The 19400-nt window shown below is 43.9% G+C and overlaps 4 protein-coding genes across 4 annotated transcripts; 2 read left to right on the plus strand and 2 right to left on the minus strand.

Annotated features, from left to right (window-relative positions):
- The first annotated feature begins 109 nt into the window (after positions 1 to 109).
- LOC144017185 (uncharacterized) lies at positions 110 to 14285 on the plus strand. The gene is given in 9 exon segments (XM_077518489.1): positions 110 to 1199; positions 5911 to 6079; positions 6122 to 6265; positions 6374 to 6476; positions 6650 to 6883; positions 8648 to 8807; positions 9761 to 10897; positions 12248 to 12523; positions 13291 to 14285. Coding segments are annotated over 9 exon segments (4050 nt in total). The 5' UTR covers positions 110 to 196; the 3' UTR covers positions 14115 to 14285.
- On the plus strand, positions 1174 to 5570 carry LOC144018177 (uncharacterized). The gene is made up of 2 exons (XM_077520384.1): positions 1174 to 2421; positions 3558 to 5570. Exons 1-2 carry the CDS (start codon positions 2403 to 2405, stop codon positions 4295 to 4297), a joined length of 759 nt encoding a protein of 252 aa, XP_077376510.1. The 5' UTR covers positions 1174 to 2402; the 3' UTR covers positions 4298 to 5570.
- LOC144018167 (uncharacterized) lies at positions 5571 to 8330 on the minus strand. The gene is made up of 2 exons (XM_077520370.1): positions 7206 to 8330; positions 5571 to 6885 (listed from the first exon to the last, which is right to left on the minus strand). The coding sequence occupies exons 1-2, from the start codon at positions 7222 to 7224 to the stop codon at positions 5825 to 5827; spliced, it is 1080 nt and encodes a 359-aa protein (XP_077376496.1). The 5' UTR covers positions 7225 to 8330; the 3' UTR covers positions 5571 to 5824.
- Positions 14286 to 15761: 1476 nt separating the features above from the next.
- Positions 15762 to 19244, minus strand: tollip (toll interacting protein). Its single transcript, XM_077520397.1, has 6 exons — positions 19077 to 19244; positions 18373 to 18537; positions 17814 to 17996; positions 17591 to 17743; positions 16400 to 16484; positions 15762 to 16280 (listed from the first exon to the last, which is right to left on the minus strand). Exons 1-6 carry the CDS (start codon positions 19107 to 19109, stop codon positions 16060 to 16062), a joined length of 840 nt encoding a protein of 279 aa, XP_077376523.1. The 5' UTR covers positions 19110 to 19244; the 3' UTR covers positions 15762 to 16059.
- Between the last annotated feature and the right edge of the window lie 156 nt (positions 19245 to 19400).

Genomic DNA, 19400 nt, shown 5'->3' on the forward strand with positions numbered 1-19400 from the left:
TTGGTGAAACCGGCTCATGGTCTCCCACTAATTACTCAGGAACAGAAACATTTTTCTGATGAAAAAAAAAAAGAGAGTCAACTTTCTTTTGGTAGTTTGGGTTCTTGTATTGGCACAGGATCCAAAAATTTTGCTCCCAGTTCAATTTCCTTGAATTGAAGTCTCAGACTTTGAAACAACAACATTTTGCAATTTGATGATGTCTGTTATCTTCTTGCGTCCCGTAGACGGCCAGCAGCTGCAGCCGGAGCCCCCCCACATCAAAGCGGAAGATGAGCGACCGCAGCGCCCCCACGTCAAGGAGGAACAGGAAGAAGTGGACGTCAGCCGGGAGGGCGGCGAGCGTCTGGCGAGTCGGGACGAGGACGGCGCTGAGCTCTGCCACATGCCGGTGATCCGAGTCGTCGTGAAAGGCGAAGACGAGCAAGACGAAGGCGAGCAGGAGCAAAAGGCGAGAGGACGGCGAGCCGAGAGCGATGACGGAGACTCTGGAGGTGACGCGACCTTCGGGCGTTCTCCGGGTGACGTTGCGCACGCGGGAGACGAAATCTTCATCTGCCCGTTTTGCGGCAAAAGCTTCGACCGGCAGGAGTACTTGATGGGCCACACGATGATCCACACGGGAGAGAAACCCTTCGCGTGCTCCATCTGCGGCGGCGGCTTCTCACTCAAGGGCACGCTGATGATCCACATGAGGACGCACAGCGGCGAGAGACCCTTCCCTTGCTCCGTCTGCGGCGAGCGATTCTCCCAGAAGGTCAACCTGACCACGCACATGAGGACGCACACGGGAGAGAAACCTTTCTCCTGCTCCGTGTGTGGGGAGAATTTCTCCCAGAAAGGAAACTTGATGAAGCACATGAGGACGCACACCGGGGAGAAACCCTTCCCCTGCTCGGTGTGCGGCGAAAAGTTCTCTCAAAAAGGGAACCTGGTGATCCACATGAGGACGCACACGGGGGAGAAACCGTTTCCCTGCTCGGTGTGTGGTAAAAAGTTTGCCCTGAAAGGCAGCTTGAGGAAACACACCAGGACGCACACCGGCGAGAAACCGTTCGCTTGCTCCGTTTGCGGCGAGAAGTTTGCGCAGAAAGGCAATTTGAATATTCACGCCAGGAAGCACACGGGAGAGAAACCCTTCAGCTGCAACACGTGTCAGGACTAATTTCTCAGTTGAAATCAGCTTAGCAAGCATAAATGTGCGCGTGACAGCGACACCGCTAAATGAATGCTAAGCCGGGTGCATTTATGGCGCTTTTATCGACACCGTATGGCGCTCCAAGCGCTTTTTACAACTCGAGGCTGCGAAGTTGGTTTGAGGGTCTTCCTCGAGGGCCCTTTGAGCATCGAACCTGCAACAAGATTTTGGAAAAAATGATTATTGAAAGCTTTTCAAGTCCTTAGTCATAAAAACAGGGGAAAAGGATTTAAAAAAACAAACAAACTTGGATTCCACTTTGAGGCTGAACTTCCTGAGAACGTTTCATTCAGAAAAATGTTATTTTTGTTTGCAAACAGTTTCAATGCTGGTCTACTGTTTCCGAACATGTGAAATAGACGCAAGTAAATTGTGACGTTTTGTTTGTTCGCCTTTGTTTGAAATTTGAAATAATGAGAAAAAAATTCAACAATATTTGAAAAAAGAAAAACCCATAAAACTGTTAAGGGAAAATGATAAAAAGTAAAACAAAAAATATTAGGAAAACATTTTTTAAGGAAAAATACTGAAACATATAAGGTGAAAAAATACAAAATATTGAAACGTGGGAATGATTTTTGTCTATGGTGACTGGTCAACTGCCCTGACATTAACGGCGACCAATCCATTATTGATTTTATTAAATATAATTTGTGATTGTCATAAAATTGCGGCTCCCCTCGAACAGCGGATTTAAAAAAACACACGATAAATTCTGATTAAAAAACTGTCGGAATAACGGTTGGGTTTTATGACGCACTGTTGTCGTTGCCTCCATTTCTCCACTTGATGGCAGCATTGTGCCGTCACGGATGCAGGTTGTCACCAGCTTCCACCCGCGAAGAATAAAAGGCGGAAATGATTTGCACGTCGCCAAACGGAGGCCTGCTAGCCCTAAAACAGCCTTTACTGACGCCTCTCAAATCGGAACTATGGATTTGTATTAATGTTTATACGGTTTTAGGTGTTATATACATGAAAAAGTTTGAGCAGTTCCTCTTTAGCGCGCACGTCAAAGCGTGGTTAGCTTAGCTCGTTATCTTCCTAACAAAAGTGTCGCTGCAACATGCTAAGCGGACGCGACGCAAGTGTGAGCGTCAAGTGGACAAACATGGGCAGAAAAGTCAAACAAACCTTGGTGGGGCCGTAAAAAAAAAGAAGCGCAGAACGAGAAGGAGGAACTCGGCGACGACTGGACGCTTCGATGGACTCACGCGAAGCAGGTCGGTCTTCTGAAGATGACTTTCATCAATCAATCAATCAATCAATCACAACTTTGAATGAACCAGACCGAGCTTGCTTGCTTGCTTTCTTTCTTTCTTTCTTTCTTTCTTTCTTTCTTTCTTTCTTTCTTTCTTTCTTTCTTGGCGATCGGGCTTACAAGGCGGATCACAATTTACATTAGAACAATAACAATACAATATAAATATGAATGAAGGCAGCGTGACAACTTTTGAGCCAGGATGAAGAGCAGCAAATATCGATCAAATGTGCTCCAGTAATGCAAGCGCAAAAAAAACACAACAAAACAACAACATGGGGAAGATTGATAGAATGAACGTGCATCCCGAGAAAAGAAAGAAAACAACAGATTCTGAAAATTGTCATTTCAAAATCTACGAAAAGGCGCAACAAGGCCACTGAAGGTCTCAAATAACCACAAAACAAAATGGAAAAACCGCACAATTCCATATTTTCTTCCCCTAAGGAAAAACTCTTAAGCGTTAGGAATTAAAAAGTTACAAAGAATAAGATGAAAAACGCAAATTAGGTGAAAAACAAAAACAATGCCATGTTCATAAAGGACTATGTATGTCAAAAACTAATATTTTAAATAGCTACAAATTTAGTCCTAATAATGCAGTTACAAAAATAAGTTTCAACAAATAACCCGAAAATATTTGTCAAGAATAAAATAATAGATTGGGAAAAATATTAGGAATCAAGTACAATTTGTACTTTGTGAGCATTTTATGAAAATTCTGAACACGTGAACATATTAAGAACATCTTGAGCAAAATCTGAGTGTTGCGGACATTTTGAACATAATTCATTCATTTCGTTCCTGCTGGCTGTTTTCAAAGGCGAGTTTTCCGTGTTGGAGCCATTTTGGAGCATCTTTCAAGAGCAGCACAATTTCGTCTTCTGGCACAAAAGAAGGAGCAAAACATATCAAACAAAAAGTATGCTACCTTCTTTCACCAGATTTAAAAAAAAAAAAACCCACTTGAGACAGCAGGGAATGAGTTCAATTTCTGACCATTGCATGCGTTTTATTGAAGTAAGGCATCAAATTACCGTCTGGCCTGCACTCACCGATGATGTCATCCTCGTGCATTCATCTTCCGGTTTCTGGCAGACACCCAGCAAGGGGAGCGGATCTCGGGGGTGAAGTGCGAAGCTCAGGCGGATGAGGCGCCGTCGTCCCCCCGCGTCAAACAGGAAGAGGAGGAACGCGGCATCAGTCAGGAAGTCGCGATGAAGAATGAAGACGACGATGGAGGTGAGGAGAAGCTCTTGGCGCCGCTCTCAGACTGCGACGAGGACGAGCCGAACGGAAGCGCGAGGGGCCGCAACGCGTTGGAGTGCTGCCGGTGCCGCAAAGCGTTCGGCAGCAAGAGCAACCTGAAGCGGCACATGGGCTGCCACACCGGAGAAAAACTCTTTGGCTGCTCGGCGTGCGGCAAGCGCTTCTCGCAGAAGGGAATCCTGATGCGCCACGCCCGCACGCATACGGGGGAGAAACCCTTCAGTTGCCCCTTCTGCGCCAAACGCTTCTCCATGAAGGGCAACCTGCTGACGCACACCCGCATCCACACCGGCGAGAAGCCCTTCCCGTGTTCGGCGTGCGGCGCCAGCTTCACCGTCCGCTCGGCGCTGGTGCAGCACGTCCGGACGCACACCGGAGAGAGACCGTTTGCCTGCTCCTTCTGCGGGAAAAGCTTCTCGCAGAAGGTCAGCCTGAGGACGCACTTGCGAAGGCACACGGGCGAGAAGGCGTTCCGGTGCCACGCGTGCGACCGCGCCTTCGCTCACAAGTATCAGCTCAACAAACACCCGTGCGCAGGCGACAAGAGCGCAACGTCGTCCGGCCCCTGACGGGGGAAGACTGCCATGTGGCACTGGGGTCAAAGTGCACTCACGGCCAGTGCGACTGTGAACTGCGGAGAGCTCCTTTCGGTGATCACTTGGGATGACCTCACTCGGAAACGGACGAGAAACATACTTGCACAAAACGACGTGTTTGTTGAAAACTGCTCCTTCTCGAAGGAGTTTGTCACGTCTTCGCTAGGGATGTAACGATACCGGCAATATCGTGATATTCAAGCTGCCACAATATCGTCATCATGGTCACGATATGAAAAGCAGCACATCTGTTCAAAAAGTCAGGTTGATTTCCATTTGCGCAATTCTAGCACCCTATGGTGGCTCGTTTTTTAATTTCCACAAGGCATGTTTTGGCCCTTCTATGTTTCAAATAATGCTCAGATGAAGGGGAACGAACGGAATTTGCTTATGAATCGAGTCAATATGTGGAGGAATTTAATGTGTGCTTCAATTAGCAAGTAAGTGCCTCAATATGAATTGTTATTAGAGATTGTAGGTTGTTTATATGCATTGCAAACAAAACAAAAAAAAGAAGCTTCTTCTTCCCCTTAGGACCTGGACTGGATTTCCAGGTGACGTCATCCAACTCCACTGCGATGAACTCGCTCACTTCCCTAAATTTCTTTTCTCCCGACAGCCTGCAAAGTTAGCGACTCTTTGAAACGTTTCAACTTGCGCTGGAATCGGATCTCCGTCAAGTGAGCAACACTGGCCAAGTCCATTTTACTTGTGTTACCTTTCATGACTGTTTTGTACTCATTTTGGGTGCTGAATCCAAAAACTTAGCTCACTTTTTCTCTATTAACTGAATTGCTCCCAAAGACGTATCTATACGTTTTTTTTTTTGTTTTTTTTATGCTAGAGCATACAGAAGGCTTTGATGCAGCCCCCGAACTGAAGAGAATGCTTGAAGCAATGGTAGTTATTACAAAAACGGCCAGCAGTTGGCAGAAGAGTAAAAAAAGTGACTGCAATTTTGGAATCGGCATAAAAAATTGAACTCAAGTACATTTTTGGTGCATTGAAGTATGTTTGCTTCCGTAAATGTCTTCATCATCCGTCATTTGGTGCGTGAGGAAACGAACAAGATATTTGAGAGTCGTGGAAATGTAGTTGATGTTTCTCCAGCATCACAAGTGTGTTTTGCTCCAATAAATTCATCGCAATCTGTCGAATTCATATGCATTACAAAAAAACGATTTATTGAATGTAAATGTTATGGTCACATGTATTATGCTGAAATAAAGGCAATTGAACCATGAAATCATACAAACGACAGTTTTATTTACTATTCGCCTGATTTACAATTTCTAGTAAATCAGATGACAACAATGTCAACAAATCTTGCGGCTTTATCACTTCAACTGTTCATGTTTCATGAAAAGATGATGTACAAAAATGTGGACTGCACTTTACCATTTAACTTGCAGTATCTGGAAATTTTCCCAATAAATACATAAAATAAATACATAAAATTGAGTGAAATGGACGTGAAGACGAAAAGCGTCCGGTGCAGCTTCATTCCTGACTTCTCTCCTCAGGAGCGCATTTGTGCTTGGTCAGCTGATACTTTTGCGTGAATCTCTGCGGACAACGTTGACAAGCGAAAGGTTTCTCTCCCGTGTGTTTCCTGACGTGCTTCATCAAGTTCCCCTTTTGGGAGAAGGTCTGCGTGCAAACGGAGCAGGAGAAGGGTTTCTCCACGCCGTGCGTGCTCTTGTGCGTCACCAAACTGCCTTTTTGCGAGAAGCGTTTGCCGCAAATTGAGCAGGGGTAGGGTTTCTCTCCGCTGTGTGTCCTCATGTGTCTCATCAGGTGTCCCTTCTGGGAGAATTTCTGCTCGCAAAGGGAGCAGGGGAACGGTTTCTCGCCGGTGTGCGTCCTCATGTGTCTCAAAAGCGCCGAACGCAGACTGAAGCTGTTCTCGCAGGCGGCGCACGAGAACGTTTTCTCGCCGGTGTGAGTGTGCGCGTGCGTGGCCAAGTTGCCTTTGCGGGAGAATCGCTCCCCGCAGACGGAGCATGTGAACGGTTTCTCTCCTGTGTGCGTGCTGGCATGTTTCATCAGATTCCCCTTTTCGGAAAATCTTTTGCCGCACAGCGGGCAGGGGAAGGGTTTCTCTCCCGTGTGCGTCCTCACGTGGAGCTTCAAGTTGCTCTTTCTGGGGAAGGCTTTGCCGCAAAACGGACAACCGAAGATTTTCTCTCTCGCGTGACCTTGCACGTGTCCTTGCAAAGCGGACGAATCGGGGAAGGTTTTGTCGCATTGACAACAGGTCAAATTGGAGTCGTCGTCGTCGTCGTCGTCGTCGCGTAACGTGAACTTGTCCTCGCTGTCCGACAGCGGGCAGGATTGCGCCGGCCCCATTCGGACGTTCCCACTTTCGCCGAGATGACGTTGGGACAAGTGAGCTTCATCTTGGTCATCTTCATCCTTGACAATCACGTGAATCACCGGCAAGTCGGCCGCCTCGGGTCCGATGTCCGCTTCCTCCTCTTCCGCTTTAATGCTGGAGCGCTCCTCCTCCTTCTTCTCCAAGCTGGAGCTCCAATCCTGCTGCTCACCTTCTTCAACGACGTCTGCACGAGACAAGACGACAATTGTTCAGCACATACAAATAGAAACTCATTTTCACTATTTATATATTTGGTTTATTGATTTTACTTGTTTTTTTTAACGTTTTGTACAGCGACCTTGAGTATCCTAAAAGGCACTTCAAATGAAATGTATTATTATTATTATTATTATTTTATACCTGCTCAATTCTGGTACACACGCACATCCGTCTTACGTCACCGATAAAACAACTAAAACATTTATACTGGACCCTTTTTCCCTGAATGCATTCAATTCAATGACAAATTGCCAAGTGACTAAGACAGTGTGTGAGAATACGAACTTGTTGTGTGAGAGTCCATGTGAGCTTGCAGACTTCTTCTTCTTTTGGTTCCCCAAAGTTCGTCCTGGTGCTCCGCCAACGTCCGTTTCTCACACGACGACGTTTTCCTTCACATTTTCCACACAAATGGACAACAACACTTTTTAGCAATTAGCATGTGCGGCTAACTTCCGCCTAACAAGCAAAACAAACTGCAGAAGCCTCAAAGTCGACCGAGGAAAGTTTGCGACCAACTGCGATGTTTTGTCACTGACCCCGGTCAACATCTTCTACTTCATAGATAAGAAAAGAGGCGGCAAAAAGACAGTAATTGCACATTTCAAAATCACACTAAGCTAGCGCTCCGGTCAAGCGGAAGTGACGTATGGCAGGAGAGGCGTCGGAGAAGCTACGGCAACTCCACATGGACAATTACAAGGCCCGTTTTATTGTCCTTCAAAGTGGATATTTATTTATGATACACGTATAGCCCTTTAAAACGCTTTATTTGATATTTTTTAAATTCCTGAATACATCAACTACATATAAGTTGCGCTTCAGTAAGTTTGACCAGGTAAAGAAATAGTTTTGGGAGCTTAATGATGGGCCCCAAATTCTCCAATTTTAAAAGAACGTGTTAACATAAAAAATCGTCAAATCATTTGCCGTGAAGCTCTTCTGAAATGCGTTTCCCTGACCGTTGATCTATAGTTTATAACATTCAATTGCAAAATAGGGAAGAACAAAACAGCCAACTATTAAAAGCATTCACATTTGAAAGTCTCACTTAGGAATGACTATGTCAGTTCACTTTTGCGAGATTTACAAAGGACTTCTTCAGTTCAATCAGAAAAACTGAAAGAGTGAAGAAGGATTACAAAGTTATGTATGTGGAATTTCCCCAGAATAAAATAACATTTACAACGTGGCTAAGTGAAACATTTTTTCCCCATTCAAAATAGATGTGCTATCCTTGGGTTTATTTGCTATACATTGACACGTTTTATTTGGAAATAGTCTTTTTTTTTTATAATAATAATTTTAAACTTAGATGATGGAATTGCAAATGAAAAATTGCAGAAGAAAAGGAACATTTTACTTCACCATAATTAAGATGGCATTTTTTTTGACTTTTTATTAGGATTATAAATATTGTGAAAAGGGATTCAAAAAAGAAGGTCTTTACTCCTGAATTCGACCCTCATGACTCGCCGTCCATCGTCCAAAAATGGCGGCCAATGTACATGCGCACTGCTGATTTGCAGCAGCCAGCAACAACAACATTTAAAACGTCGTTTCGAACACAGTTTGCGTCTAAATGTTCCATTTCCCTCCTTTGCTGCTAATTTTCGTTTCATTAAATGCTCGTTGTTGACATCTAAGGTCGACAAAAATCGCTTTTTGCGACGAGCTCGTCCCGGTACACGTTGAAGCGTCTCCCGACAACTAGCGTAGCTTGTTAGCCGCCGCTGCCAAGCGTTGTCGCCGTTTGCATGGCGAAAGTGCCCCCAAAAAATGAACGGCCTGCTGCAATCGTGTTTGTAGGAAAGACGGCGGAACACGAGGGCGAACTTTGCGGAACAAAAGAGGAGAAACAATCCCAGATGGACGCGCACGCAGCAGGTTGGTCGCTTCAATCCTCGAACGTCATCACTGTTTCGCATTGCATACTACTTTTAAAAGGGAGGATTTTAGCACTCGATGGCAATTAATTTCCACTCGGGAATTAATTTTACCATCTCCCTTTCCAAAAAGATGCCACCAATCAAGATGGGGAAAAAAAACAGTCCATACTGCGAATGCTTGTTTGCCCACAGTGGAGATCAAAAGTGGTCTAGATTGTTGAATTGTCAACTAATTGATTCATCTGGCTTTTTTTTAATTTGATTTAACAATGAATCAGACAAAAAAAGTTTTGATTTCCAGCCTTTAATCATAAAGCACCACATTATTTCAAATGAAGAGTTCCAGAGTTCTTTGCTTTGATCTGGAACAAAAAAGATAAGACAAAAAAAACAACAGAAAATCGACCAAAAAATGAGATCCTTTTAAAAAATTAGCAAACGTGATTAAATACAAAGATAATCTGTCTGAGTTCATAAATCTGAGAATGTTGACTGTTTTGAGGGTGAAATTCAGGGGATTGAAAATCACTTTTCTTCATTGGATTAGGCAGTGTTTAGAAACATGAATAGTTCAGCGATTGTCACCCAAATTGATGTGCACGTCTACTTCAGAGTGCGAAAATATTGGAAAGATTGCGCCAATGTTTTAGATTTGATAAGTCGTGACGTAATGTCCATAAAAATCCAGAATATTTTGACTTTGGCTCTATTTGCATACTAGTATGATATGCTAACTGTTATTTCAAGTTTTTTTTTTTTTGGCAGTTTGTGAGATCATTTTCTACTTCTACCACTAAAATTTCAGGTTAGAAGCCACTGTACTCGCAGGACAAAAAAAAAAAAAAAGGTTCGCCTGGAGCTATGCACTGATTCCATCAAATTTGCGTCCCCCGTCTCGTGTCTCTGCGTTTATATGAGTGTGCTCCAAAATTGTCCTCTTGTGTCCTGCAGATGTCCAGCAGCTGCTGCTGAGTCCAGAACATCTCCCCGCTCAGCGCCAGGAAGAGGAAGAGGAAGAGGAAGAGGAAGAGGAAGAAGAGGATCCGACGCCCTGCCACGTTAAAGAGGAAGATGAAGAAGTGGACGTGAGCCAGCAGGGGGAGCGGCTGCGAGGTGGCAACGACGACGACGAGACGGACATCCCGGTGATTTGCGTCGTCGTGAAAAGTGAAGATGAAGAGAGTGAGGAGAGCGCCGAAATGGAACCAGCGCAGGTGGAAGGTGACTCGAGAAATCGCGCATGCGGCCTGAAATGTTCCCGATGCGACCAAATGTTTGCCTTCGAGTCGGATCTGAAGACGCACGTGAGAAGTCACACGGGAGAAAAACTATTCAGCTGCTCGCTGTGCGCTAAAAGCTTCACTCAGAAGGGCACGCTGACCATCCACATGAGGAAACACACCGGAGAGAAGCCGTTCCCGTGTCCGGCGTGCGACATGACTTTTCGAGATCGCTCGACGATGGTCAAGCACACGCAGACGCACACGGGGGAGAAATCCTTCGCTTGCGCCGTCTGCGGTCAAAGCTTCGCCAGAAAGAGCAACTTGAAGGAGCACGCAAAAACGCACAGCGGAGAGAAACCTTTCGCCTGCTCCATCTGCGCCAAAGGTTTTGCGAAAAACATCAATTTGAAAGCTCACATGCGGATCCACACCGGAGAAAAACCCTTCGCCTGCTCGCTGTGCGACATGACCTTCCGCTTCCAGTCGTCGTTGATCCCGCACATGCGAACGCACACCGGCGAGAGCTTCGCGTGCTCCTTCTGCGGCAAAATCTTTTCCAGGATGATGAGCTTGATCGAGCACACCAGGATCCACACGGGAGAGAAACCCTTCTCGTGCTCCGTGTGCAACATGACCTTCCGGCTGCAGTCCACCATCGCCAACCACATGAAAACGCACAGCGGAGAGAAACCTTTTGCTTGCTCCGTGTGCGGCTCCCGCTTCACGCTGCAAGCCACCATGCTGAGACACATGAGAACGCACACGGGGGAGAAACCGTTCCCTTGTCTCGTGTGTGGGCACAAGTTTGCTTACAAGTATCAGCTCAACAAACACAAATGTGGCGGCGAGAGCAGCGGCGGCTTGATCTGACTTTTTATTCCCCAAAAACGAAAAACATCATACTACAAAATGATCGTATTGTCATTCGACGTCTTGTACTTGTCATATCAAATAAAATATTTCAAGTGCGTCAGAACAGTGTGACCACCCAGGAAGGAACCCGAGTCCTCAGTACTGTGAGGCGGACGCGCTCCAAACATTACGTAACAAAATCAATTTCATTGTAACGTTAACAAAGTAACCTGGGGCAAGATTGCCTTTTAAAATAAATGAATTTCACTTGTAAAACATTGAATTTGAGGGAGGAAAAGTCCTGTTTAACCTCTGTAGTTTAGGTATATAAATTGTCAGCCACATTGCGACCAATAAACTTATTCTTATTCTGGCTGGAGATGTCTCATTTTTTAAAAAAGCTTTATTTTAACCTTGCAGTTAAATCACAAACCGCTAGAGGACCACATTTGCCCCACACAAGTTTTGTTGTTTGTCCAAGTGGCGTTGCCGTAGCCCGTCGTTGATTGGCACAGAGCTCGGAAATACTTCCGGGTTTTTTGGACACTATCGAAAAGTCAGATGCGAATTGCGTGTAAATGTGATATTATTGTCTTTTTGTTTGTTTTTTGCTGCACGTCTTCTTCTCAGTGAAAGCTGCCTTATTGACACCGTACAAAGACATACGTCGCAGTTTGTCACAGTCTCGCTGAAAATTTCTCCAGCTCGCTCGCCTACTAGCTTGTTAGCCGCTAACAAAGGTTAGCCGACATGCTAAAGCCGTGTCGCCATTGGATGGAAATGCGCCAGCAAGTGCAAAAAAACAAAACAAATGTTTGTATTGTTGTAGTTTGAAAGCACCGGGAGGAATCTTGCTCGCACATAAGAGGACAAGGAGCGCCCAGTCGACGTTTTCCTTGTCCAACCTCAAATGGACTCGCACACAGCAGGTTGGTTTCTAAACACGATTGAGCATTTTGACAGTCTCCCTCGTTATCCTCTTTGAAACGACGTCTGAAAACACATCTGTATTCTTTGGCTTTTGGCGCACCAGGAGACTTTTTTTTTTTGGTGTTTTGTGGTGTGTATGAGTTTATGTTTAGTCTACTTATTTATGTATTTATTTTATTTATCTCTCTATTCACTACTTCTTATTTATTTACTGGTGTAAAATGTATTGACTTGTAAAAACAAAAACAAAATGTTTGCTTTGTTTTTGTTTACTGCAAAACTGATGTTGATGTACAGCACTTTGTATACAGCAACGCCTGTTCTTAAAGCGCTTTAGAAATCAAGTTGAGTTGAGTCTGACATGTGTGCTTGTCGTCTTTTGATCCATTCAAAATTACAAACAATGAAGGCACAATTCGTCTTTTGTCTTCAGACGTGTTGGGGCCACCCCACATGAAAGAGGAAGAGCCCCCTGGCATCAAAAAGGAGGAGCCGGAGCTCCTCCCCCTGAAGGAGGAAGCGGAGGAGCACAGCGTCAGTCGGGAGGACGTCGCGAAACTCGCAGTGGTCGTGAAAAGCGAAGAAGATGACGAGGGGGGAGGATGGAAAGCCGAGCGCCTCCTGGCCCCGCTCTCGGATGACGAGGCAACTTCCACGTCGCGCTCTCCCGACACCGACCACCCTGAAGACGACGACGACAATCCCAAAGGTGATGTGAGCTTGATATGTTCTCAGTGTGACAAAACGTTTGGCAAGAGGAGAAGTTTAAAGCGTCACTTGCACACGGGGGAGAAACCGTTCGTGTGCTCGCTTTGCGGCAAAACGCTCCAACGTAAAACGCAAGTCGGGAGACACGCGGGGGAGAAACCGTACGGCTGCCGCTTTTGCGGCAAAAGCTTCTCGCAGAGGGCCCGCCTGGCCGCGCACGGCAGGACCCACACGGGAGAGAGACCCTTCGGCTGCTCCCTTTGCGAGGCCGACTTCGCCGACAGCTCGGCGCTGGCGCGCCACGCGCGGACGCACACGGGGGAGAGACCCTTCGCGTGCTCCGTCTGCCGCGAGCGCTTCTCGCAGAGGGGCAACCTGACGACGCACATGAGGACGCACACGGGCGAGAGACCCTTCGCGTGCTCGCTCTGCGGCGAGCGCTTCTCGCAGAAGGGCAACTTGAAGACGCACGCGAGGAGGCACACCGGGGAGAAACCCTTCAGCTGCACTTGGTGCGGGGAGAGCTTCGCTCGCCAGTATCAGCTGTTCAAACACAACTGCGCTGCCAGGAGTGGCATGTTTTCGTCCTGATCCTTTTGCACAGGTGTGTAGAATTCAAAACAAACAATGAGATGGGGACGCCTCCAACTCCAACACATTATTGGTGAATTATTTGCTTGTAACACTTTTTGGAATACGTTCCCGTTCGCTCGCTTCCTTTTGTCCTTTTCCAAAGTGTGTTTGTTTGTCTGTCTTTCCGTCTTGCAGACGTCCGGCCGTCGCAACCTGAGACGCCCCGCCTCACCCACCAAGTGGTTGTGAAGAGTGAAGATGACGATGACGAAGATGAGGCCGAAACGACGGCGCTGCGATGCGGCGAGTGCCACAAACGCTTCGGCGACAAGCGCCACCTGAAGCGCCACGCGCGCTGCCACACGGGGGAGAAACCCTTCGTCTGCTCCTTTTGCGGCAAGGCCTTCCCCCGCAACGAGCATCTGAGGTCGCACGTGCGGATCCACACGGGCGAGAAGCCCTTCGCGTGCTCGGCGTGCGGCCGCACCTTCTCCCACAAGTCCAACCTGACGGCGCACGCGAGGCGGCACACTGGCGAGAAGCCGTACGCGTGCCGCCTGTGCGGCCAGCGCTTCTCGCGCCAAGTCGGCCTGAGCGTCCACACCAGGACGCACACCGGGGAGAAACCCTTCGGCTGCTCCATCTGCGCCAAAACCTTCTCCCTCAAGGAGCACTTGAGGACGCACGCCAGGACGCACAGCGGAGAGAAACCCTTCTCCTGCTCCTTTTGCCCGGCGGCTTTCGCCGACCGCTCGGCGCTGAGAAGGCACTGTGGGACGCACGCGGGGGAGAAACCCTTCTCATGCTCCGTGTGCGGCAAACGCTTCTCGCTGAAGGCCTACCTGACGGAACACCAGGCGGCGCACGGCGGCGAAAAGGCCTTCTCGTGTGGCGCGTGCGAGTCCAAATTTAGTTTCCGTTCGGCGTTGGCGCGTCACATGAAGACGCACGGTGCGGACAACGTGCAGAAGAGCAAACGCCGCGCGGCGGGTGCTGCTGAACACGCCAGCAACCAGTGAAGAAGCCAACGTGCTGGATGAGAAAGTAAATGTTTTAAGTGTCAGTATTTGCAAGTTATTGACGTATGATGAATTGTTTATCATGATTCTGTATGAAAGGCATGTGCAATTGATTCCATTTTAATGCAATTTACTCTTGTGCCTATAATTGATAACTTCTGATAAATTTGGATAATAAAGGATTATCTATGTATCAAGATAAAGGTCTGTGGCTCTTTAATTGTATTAATAACTGAATAATATATTTTTATTGTGATAGTTACTTTAATTAGACTAATATCGTATAGTAAGGCTTTTTTTTTTTAATGACCAGGAAGGCACGATTCTTGTTTTTTTTTAACAAACTGATATAGTAAGTCGTTTTTTGTTTTTTTGTTTTTGTTTTTTAAGGCCATGTATAGTAATGTGAGTTTTTTTTATAACCAAGTATAGTCCGTTTTTTTTTTTTTTTTTTTTACAAAAAAAACGTATAGTATGGCGTTTTTTTCTTTTTTTTAATGATCAAGTATAGTTAAGCGTCTTAATTTTTTAATTTTTTTAAAAACACCAAGTATTTTTAAAAGATGGCCATGTATCTCATCTTTAAAAAAAAAAAGACCATGTATTTATATATGTATATTTTTTTTTTTACAAAAATAACGTATAGTATGGCGTTTTTTTTTTTTTTTTAATGATCAACTATAGTTAAGCGTCTTAATTTTTAATTTTTTTTAAAACACCAAGTATTTTTAAAAGATAGCCATGTATCTCATCTTAAAAAAAAAAAAAAAATGTATATTGACTTTTTTTTTTTTTTTACAAAAAAACCGTATAGTATGGCGTGTTTTTTTTTAATGATCAACTATAGTTAAGCGTCTTAATTTTTAATTTTTTTTAAAACACTAAGTATTTTTAAAAGATAGCCATGTATCTCATCTTTAAAAAAAAAAAAAAAACATGTATATTGACTTTTTTTTTTTTTTTTTACAAAAAAACCGTATAGTATGGCGTGTTTTTTTTTTTAATGATCAACTATAGTTAAGCGTCTTAATTTTTAATTTTTTTTAAAACACCAAGTATTTTTAAAAGATGGTCATGTATCTCATCTTTAAAAAAAAAAAAAAAAAAAGACCATGTATATTGAGACGTTTTTGTTTGTTTTTTTAACAAAGAAAAACGTATAGTATGGCGTTTTTTTTTTTTTTTTTTAATGATCAACTATAGTTAAGCGTCTTAATTTTTAATTTTTTTTAAAACACCAAGTATTTTTAAAAGATGCTCATGTATCTCATCTTTAAAAAAAAAAAAAAAAGACCATGTATATATATATATATTTTTTTTTACACAACCGTATAGCCAGGCTTTAGTTTTTTAACGACCATTTCGACTAGATTTTTAACGTAAGGAGTCGTATTGCATTCGCTTGAAAAAAAATGTTTGACTAATGTTTGGGGGAGCTTTGTGGGGGTTTTTTGTAGTATTTTTTTCTGTTTTATTAAATATATTTTTCCTGTTTTGCTCAGTAATTTTGCACTTCCATAATAAACAGACAAACAGAAGAATTTCATATTCAAAATTGTAATTCAAAGTCGCAATTTAAAGAGCAAATTGAGATTAAATTCAAATTTGAAAGTTCAAATTCAAAATGAAAGAACGGACACAGAGCCATCAATTTCACATCTTTATGACACTTCTTTGGATATATAGATATATATATATATATAGGCTGCGTAATCTTCCATGTAAAGCAGACAGACATTAAAGATTGATTTGATTTTGCGGTTGCGGTGCAAAAGCGTGCACGTGGCGTTGCCATGGAGACCAAGCGGACAAACTTTGGGCGAGCTGTCGAAAGAACACGACAAGAAAACGCCAAAAGGTCACGTTGGCGTCACGGCAACAACAAAGAGCATCGGGCCGGGGGCGGGGTCAGGGGTCAGGGGTCAGGTGACGTTTGACGACGACATCACAGCTCCTCGGCCATCTGCAGCAGCGAGTTGATGGCGGCGTTTTTGTCGCCCTGCTGCGCCTCCAGAACCGTGCGCACCACGTCCTGGTCCAGGTTGGGGAACATGTCCTGCAGGGCCTTCAGGTCCTCCTCGGCGCACGCCACCGGCGCCACGCCCGGAGCCACCGGCGCCACGCCGCCGACGCCGCCGCCCTGCTGGTTGTACACGGGCGCCACGCCTGAAACGCAAGCAAAAATAAAAAATAAATAAATAAAAAAAAGGCAGCAAAGCGCTACTTTGAAACCCAAATTTGAAACCTTCACCGGAATTCTGAGCGAGCGCGACGGAACGACTGACCTGCGATGGGCACGTAGCCGACGCCTTGCTGGTACACGGAGGGCATTAGGACCACGGGTTGCGTCATCATCCCCGCCGGGAACGACTGCCACCACACAACAAGCAATCGGCACACGTCAGTTGCACGACATGCACTTCACCACTAGATGGCACACAACACCCATTTTCAACATGAGCGGCAGCATCACTTTTTTTTTTTTTTTTTGCTGATTTGGATCATGTATTTGGGCCACATATATATATGTAGGGGGTTGGTGTAAAAAAAAATAAATAAAAAAATAAAAAAATATTGGAATATAAACAAATATATATATATATATATATATATATATATATATAATAAAATAAATAAATAAAATTCTAATTACTATATATAATATAATCTATTATTATTATTATTATTATTTATAAAATATAAATAAATAAAATTAAAAAAAATATTTATACATGGTCCTAATACAGCATCATATACGCAAGACAAATGCAGGACTTTAAATTGAGTCATCTGGATTTAAAAAAAAAAAAAAATCATATTGGTGGTCGGAAAAAATGCACAAAATGGTTTCTTGTAACTTAACATTGGTTTGCGGTTATAGCTTTTTTTTTTTTTCTTTTTTTTTGCACAACAACATACTTTTAATGGGAAAAAAATTAATGTTAATGAAAAAAGAAGTTAAAATGATACCAAAACAAAAAAAAACATATAAAACGGCAAGTCAAGTCAAGTCAAGTCAACAAAAAAAAATCTATACATAATTAACGGGAACTTAATATATATATACGTATATATATATATATATATATATATATATATATATATATATATATATATATATATATATATATATATATATATATATATATATATATATAAATGTATATATATATAAAACGCGGATGTCCATGATCACGGGTAGTTTTTGGAACGTAACACCCGTGATAAGCAAGTGAATGAAGACTGTTCTAAGAATGGAAGTATCCTCTAAAGGAGATGCTGAGGTGGGACAAGACGTATTTAAATAATAAACTTTTTTTTTTCAAGAAATATTTGGGTAAACAAAAACAGTGTTTCCCCCCCATTGAACACAACCTATTTGATTTTGGTCATCGAAACGTCACATGACGCACTTCTGTTTGAATCCATCTTAGCAAGTCGCATTGTCCCGTGGCCATTCATGATGATTTACTCACCGAGAAGGACATGACCAGGTTGATCATGCCTTCCTTGTCGTCGCCCTGCCGGCCGCTGAGCGTGAACCACTCGTCCAGCGTGCCGCCCTCCCGCACGCTGTCGGGGATGCTGACGTGGGTCCACGCGATGCGGTCGTCCATGGAGAACGCCCGCTGCCGCCGCCACAAGCGTCAAAAGGCACGAAAACAAAGACATCCGAAAAATAACGACGTGACCGCTCACCTCGTCGAAGATCTCCAGGTAGAAGGAGTCGACGGCGGGCGGCAGCGTGCATTGGATGACTTTGTTCCAGCGGGGGTTTTTGGCGCCGTTGTGCGCCGTCGGCGTCTCGTACACGGCGTAGCCCAGACGCACGCGGCAGTACGGGTCCATGCGAGTCATGCCGTAGTTCTTGGCCAGCTTGGCCTGAAGGGGAAAAGACAGCAAATCTTTGGAAAGTGACGACGACGTACTTCTTGGCTACTGATTCACAAGATCCATCAAAATATTACATTTGATTTATTTATATAGTGTTACATACAAATACATATATGAAAGAATTTTACAATTACATTTAAATTTAATCCCCAGGTGGCTGGGACCAGGATTATTATAGTTTTGGAATTGTAATTTTTTTTAGTTACTTTTTCATCCGTTTTGAGTTTTGTTTTTTTAAAATTTAATTAGTTTTAGTTATTTAATAAACACTTAATTGAGTTTCAGTATTGAGTTGTTGTTTTTTAAACGTGTATGACTTGTGCGCAATATTTATTTATTTTTTTAAATCACCATCAGTTGTTACCTGTACCACGGTGATGCTCAGTCGGCCCACGGTTCCGATGGCGCCGCCGTACTGCAGCTGTCGCGCGGCCTGCGCATCCAACTGGATCTGATGATGATGATGATGATGATGATGATGTGTCGGCGTGATGCGCAGGAAGTCCTGCGGGAGCTCGCCCACGTACACCTACGCACATTACCATCCAGCACAATTACATCATGAGCATTCTTTCTTCAAGCAATCAAGTACCGGTAGATGGATCTTTTTCCCAAGCAAATATATGATGAATACAAATGCTGCACTTCTTTTCCCCTAAAAAAAATGATAGCCAAGTCCAAACAGGCTGTGATGACTGCGCGTTTGTAAAAAATAGCACCAATCTCAGCACGGATGCTAACGAGCAGTGGAGATAATAAATCAAATCGCAGAAAAAGGAAGCAAGAGATGCCCAGTTAGCAGCTAGCCAGCTATAAAAGCAGAATCCAGCAATTAGCTTCATCTCCTGAAGACTTTTTATGATTATTTTTTGCTTATTAGCAGCGCGTACGTTTAAAGCTGAGAAAAGTGAAATGCCTAAATAACGTTTCTGATGTCTAAAAATAAATTAACCGCTTTTACTGTAATGCGATTGCGGTGAGAGGCGTACGTGACCCACTTCGTTGTATATATAATCAACAAATTAAAAAATAAATAAATAAAAATCATTAAAACAAATGGAAAATTACTTCTCCCCGCTGTGTGCTGATGGTGGTCGCCATGTTGTTGTCGTCTTCCGACGATTCAAAAGCGGCAGTTTTGTTCACGTTTTGAATTCGGACGATACGAAACAAACATCAACTTCAAAACAAATCTTTTGCTTCCTGGTATTATGCCTGACCCGGAAGCAGAAGTGATTACCCCGCCACGCCCCCTGTTTCGAAATCGCGTTGTTTTATTTATTGTTTTAACACATTTTATATTACTCTGTAGAATGTATCATTTTAAATAGTAACAATAGATTTAGTTTAGTGATTGTTAGGTTAGGGCAGTGAAGCACGTACGTTACTCCG

This window comes from Festucalex cinctus, chromosome 4 (assembly GCF_051991245.1).
Source record: "Festucalex cinctus isolate MCC-2025b chromosome 4, RoL_Fcin_1.0, whole genome shotgun sequence".
NCBI lineage: Eukaryota > Metazoa > Chordata > Actinopteri > Syngnathiformes > Syngnathidae > Festucalex > Festucalex cinctus.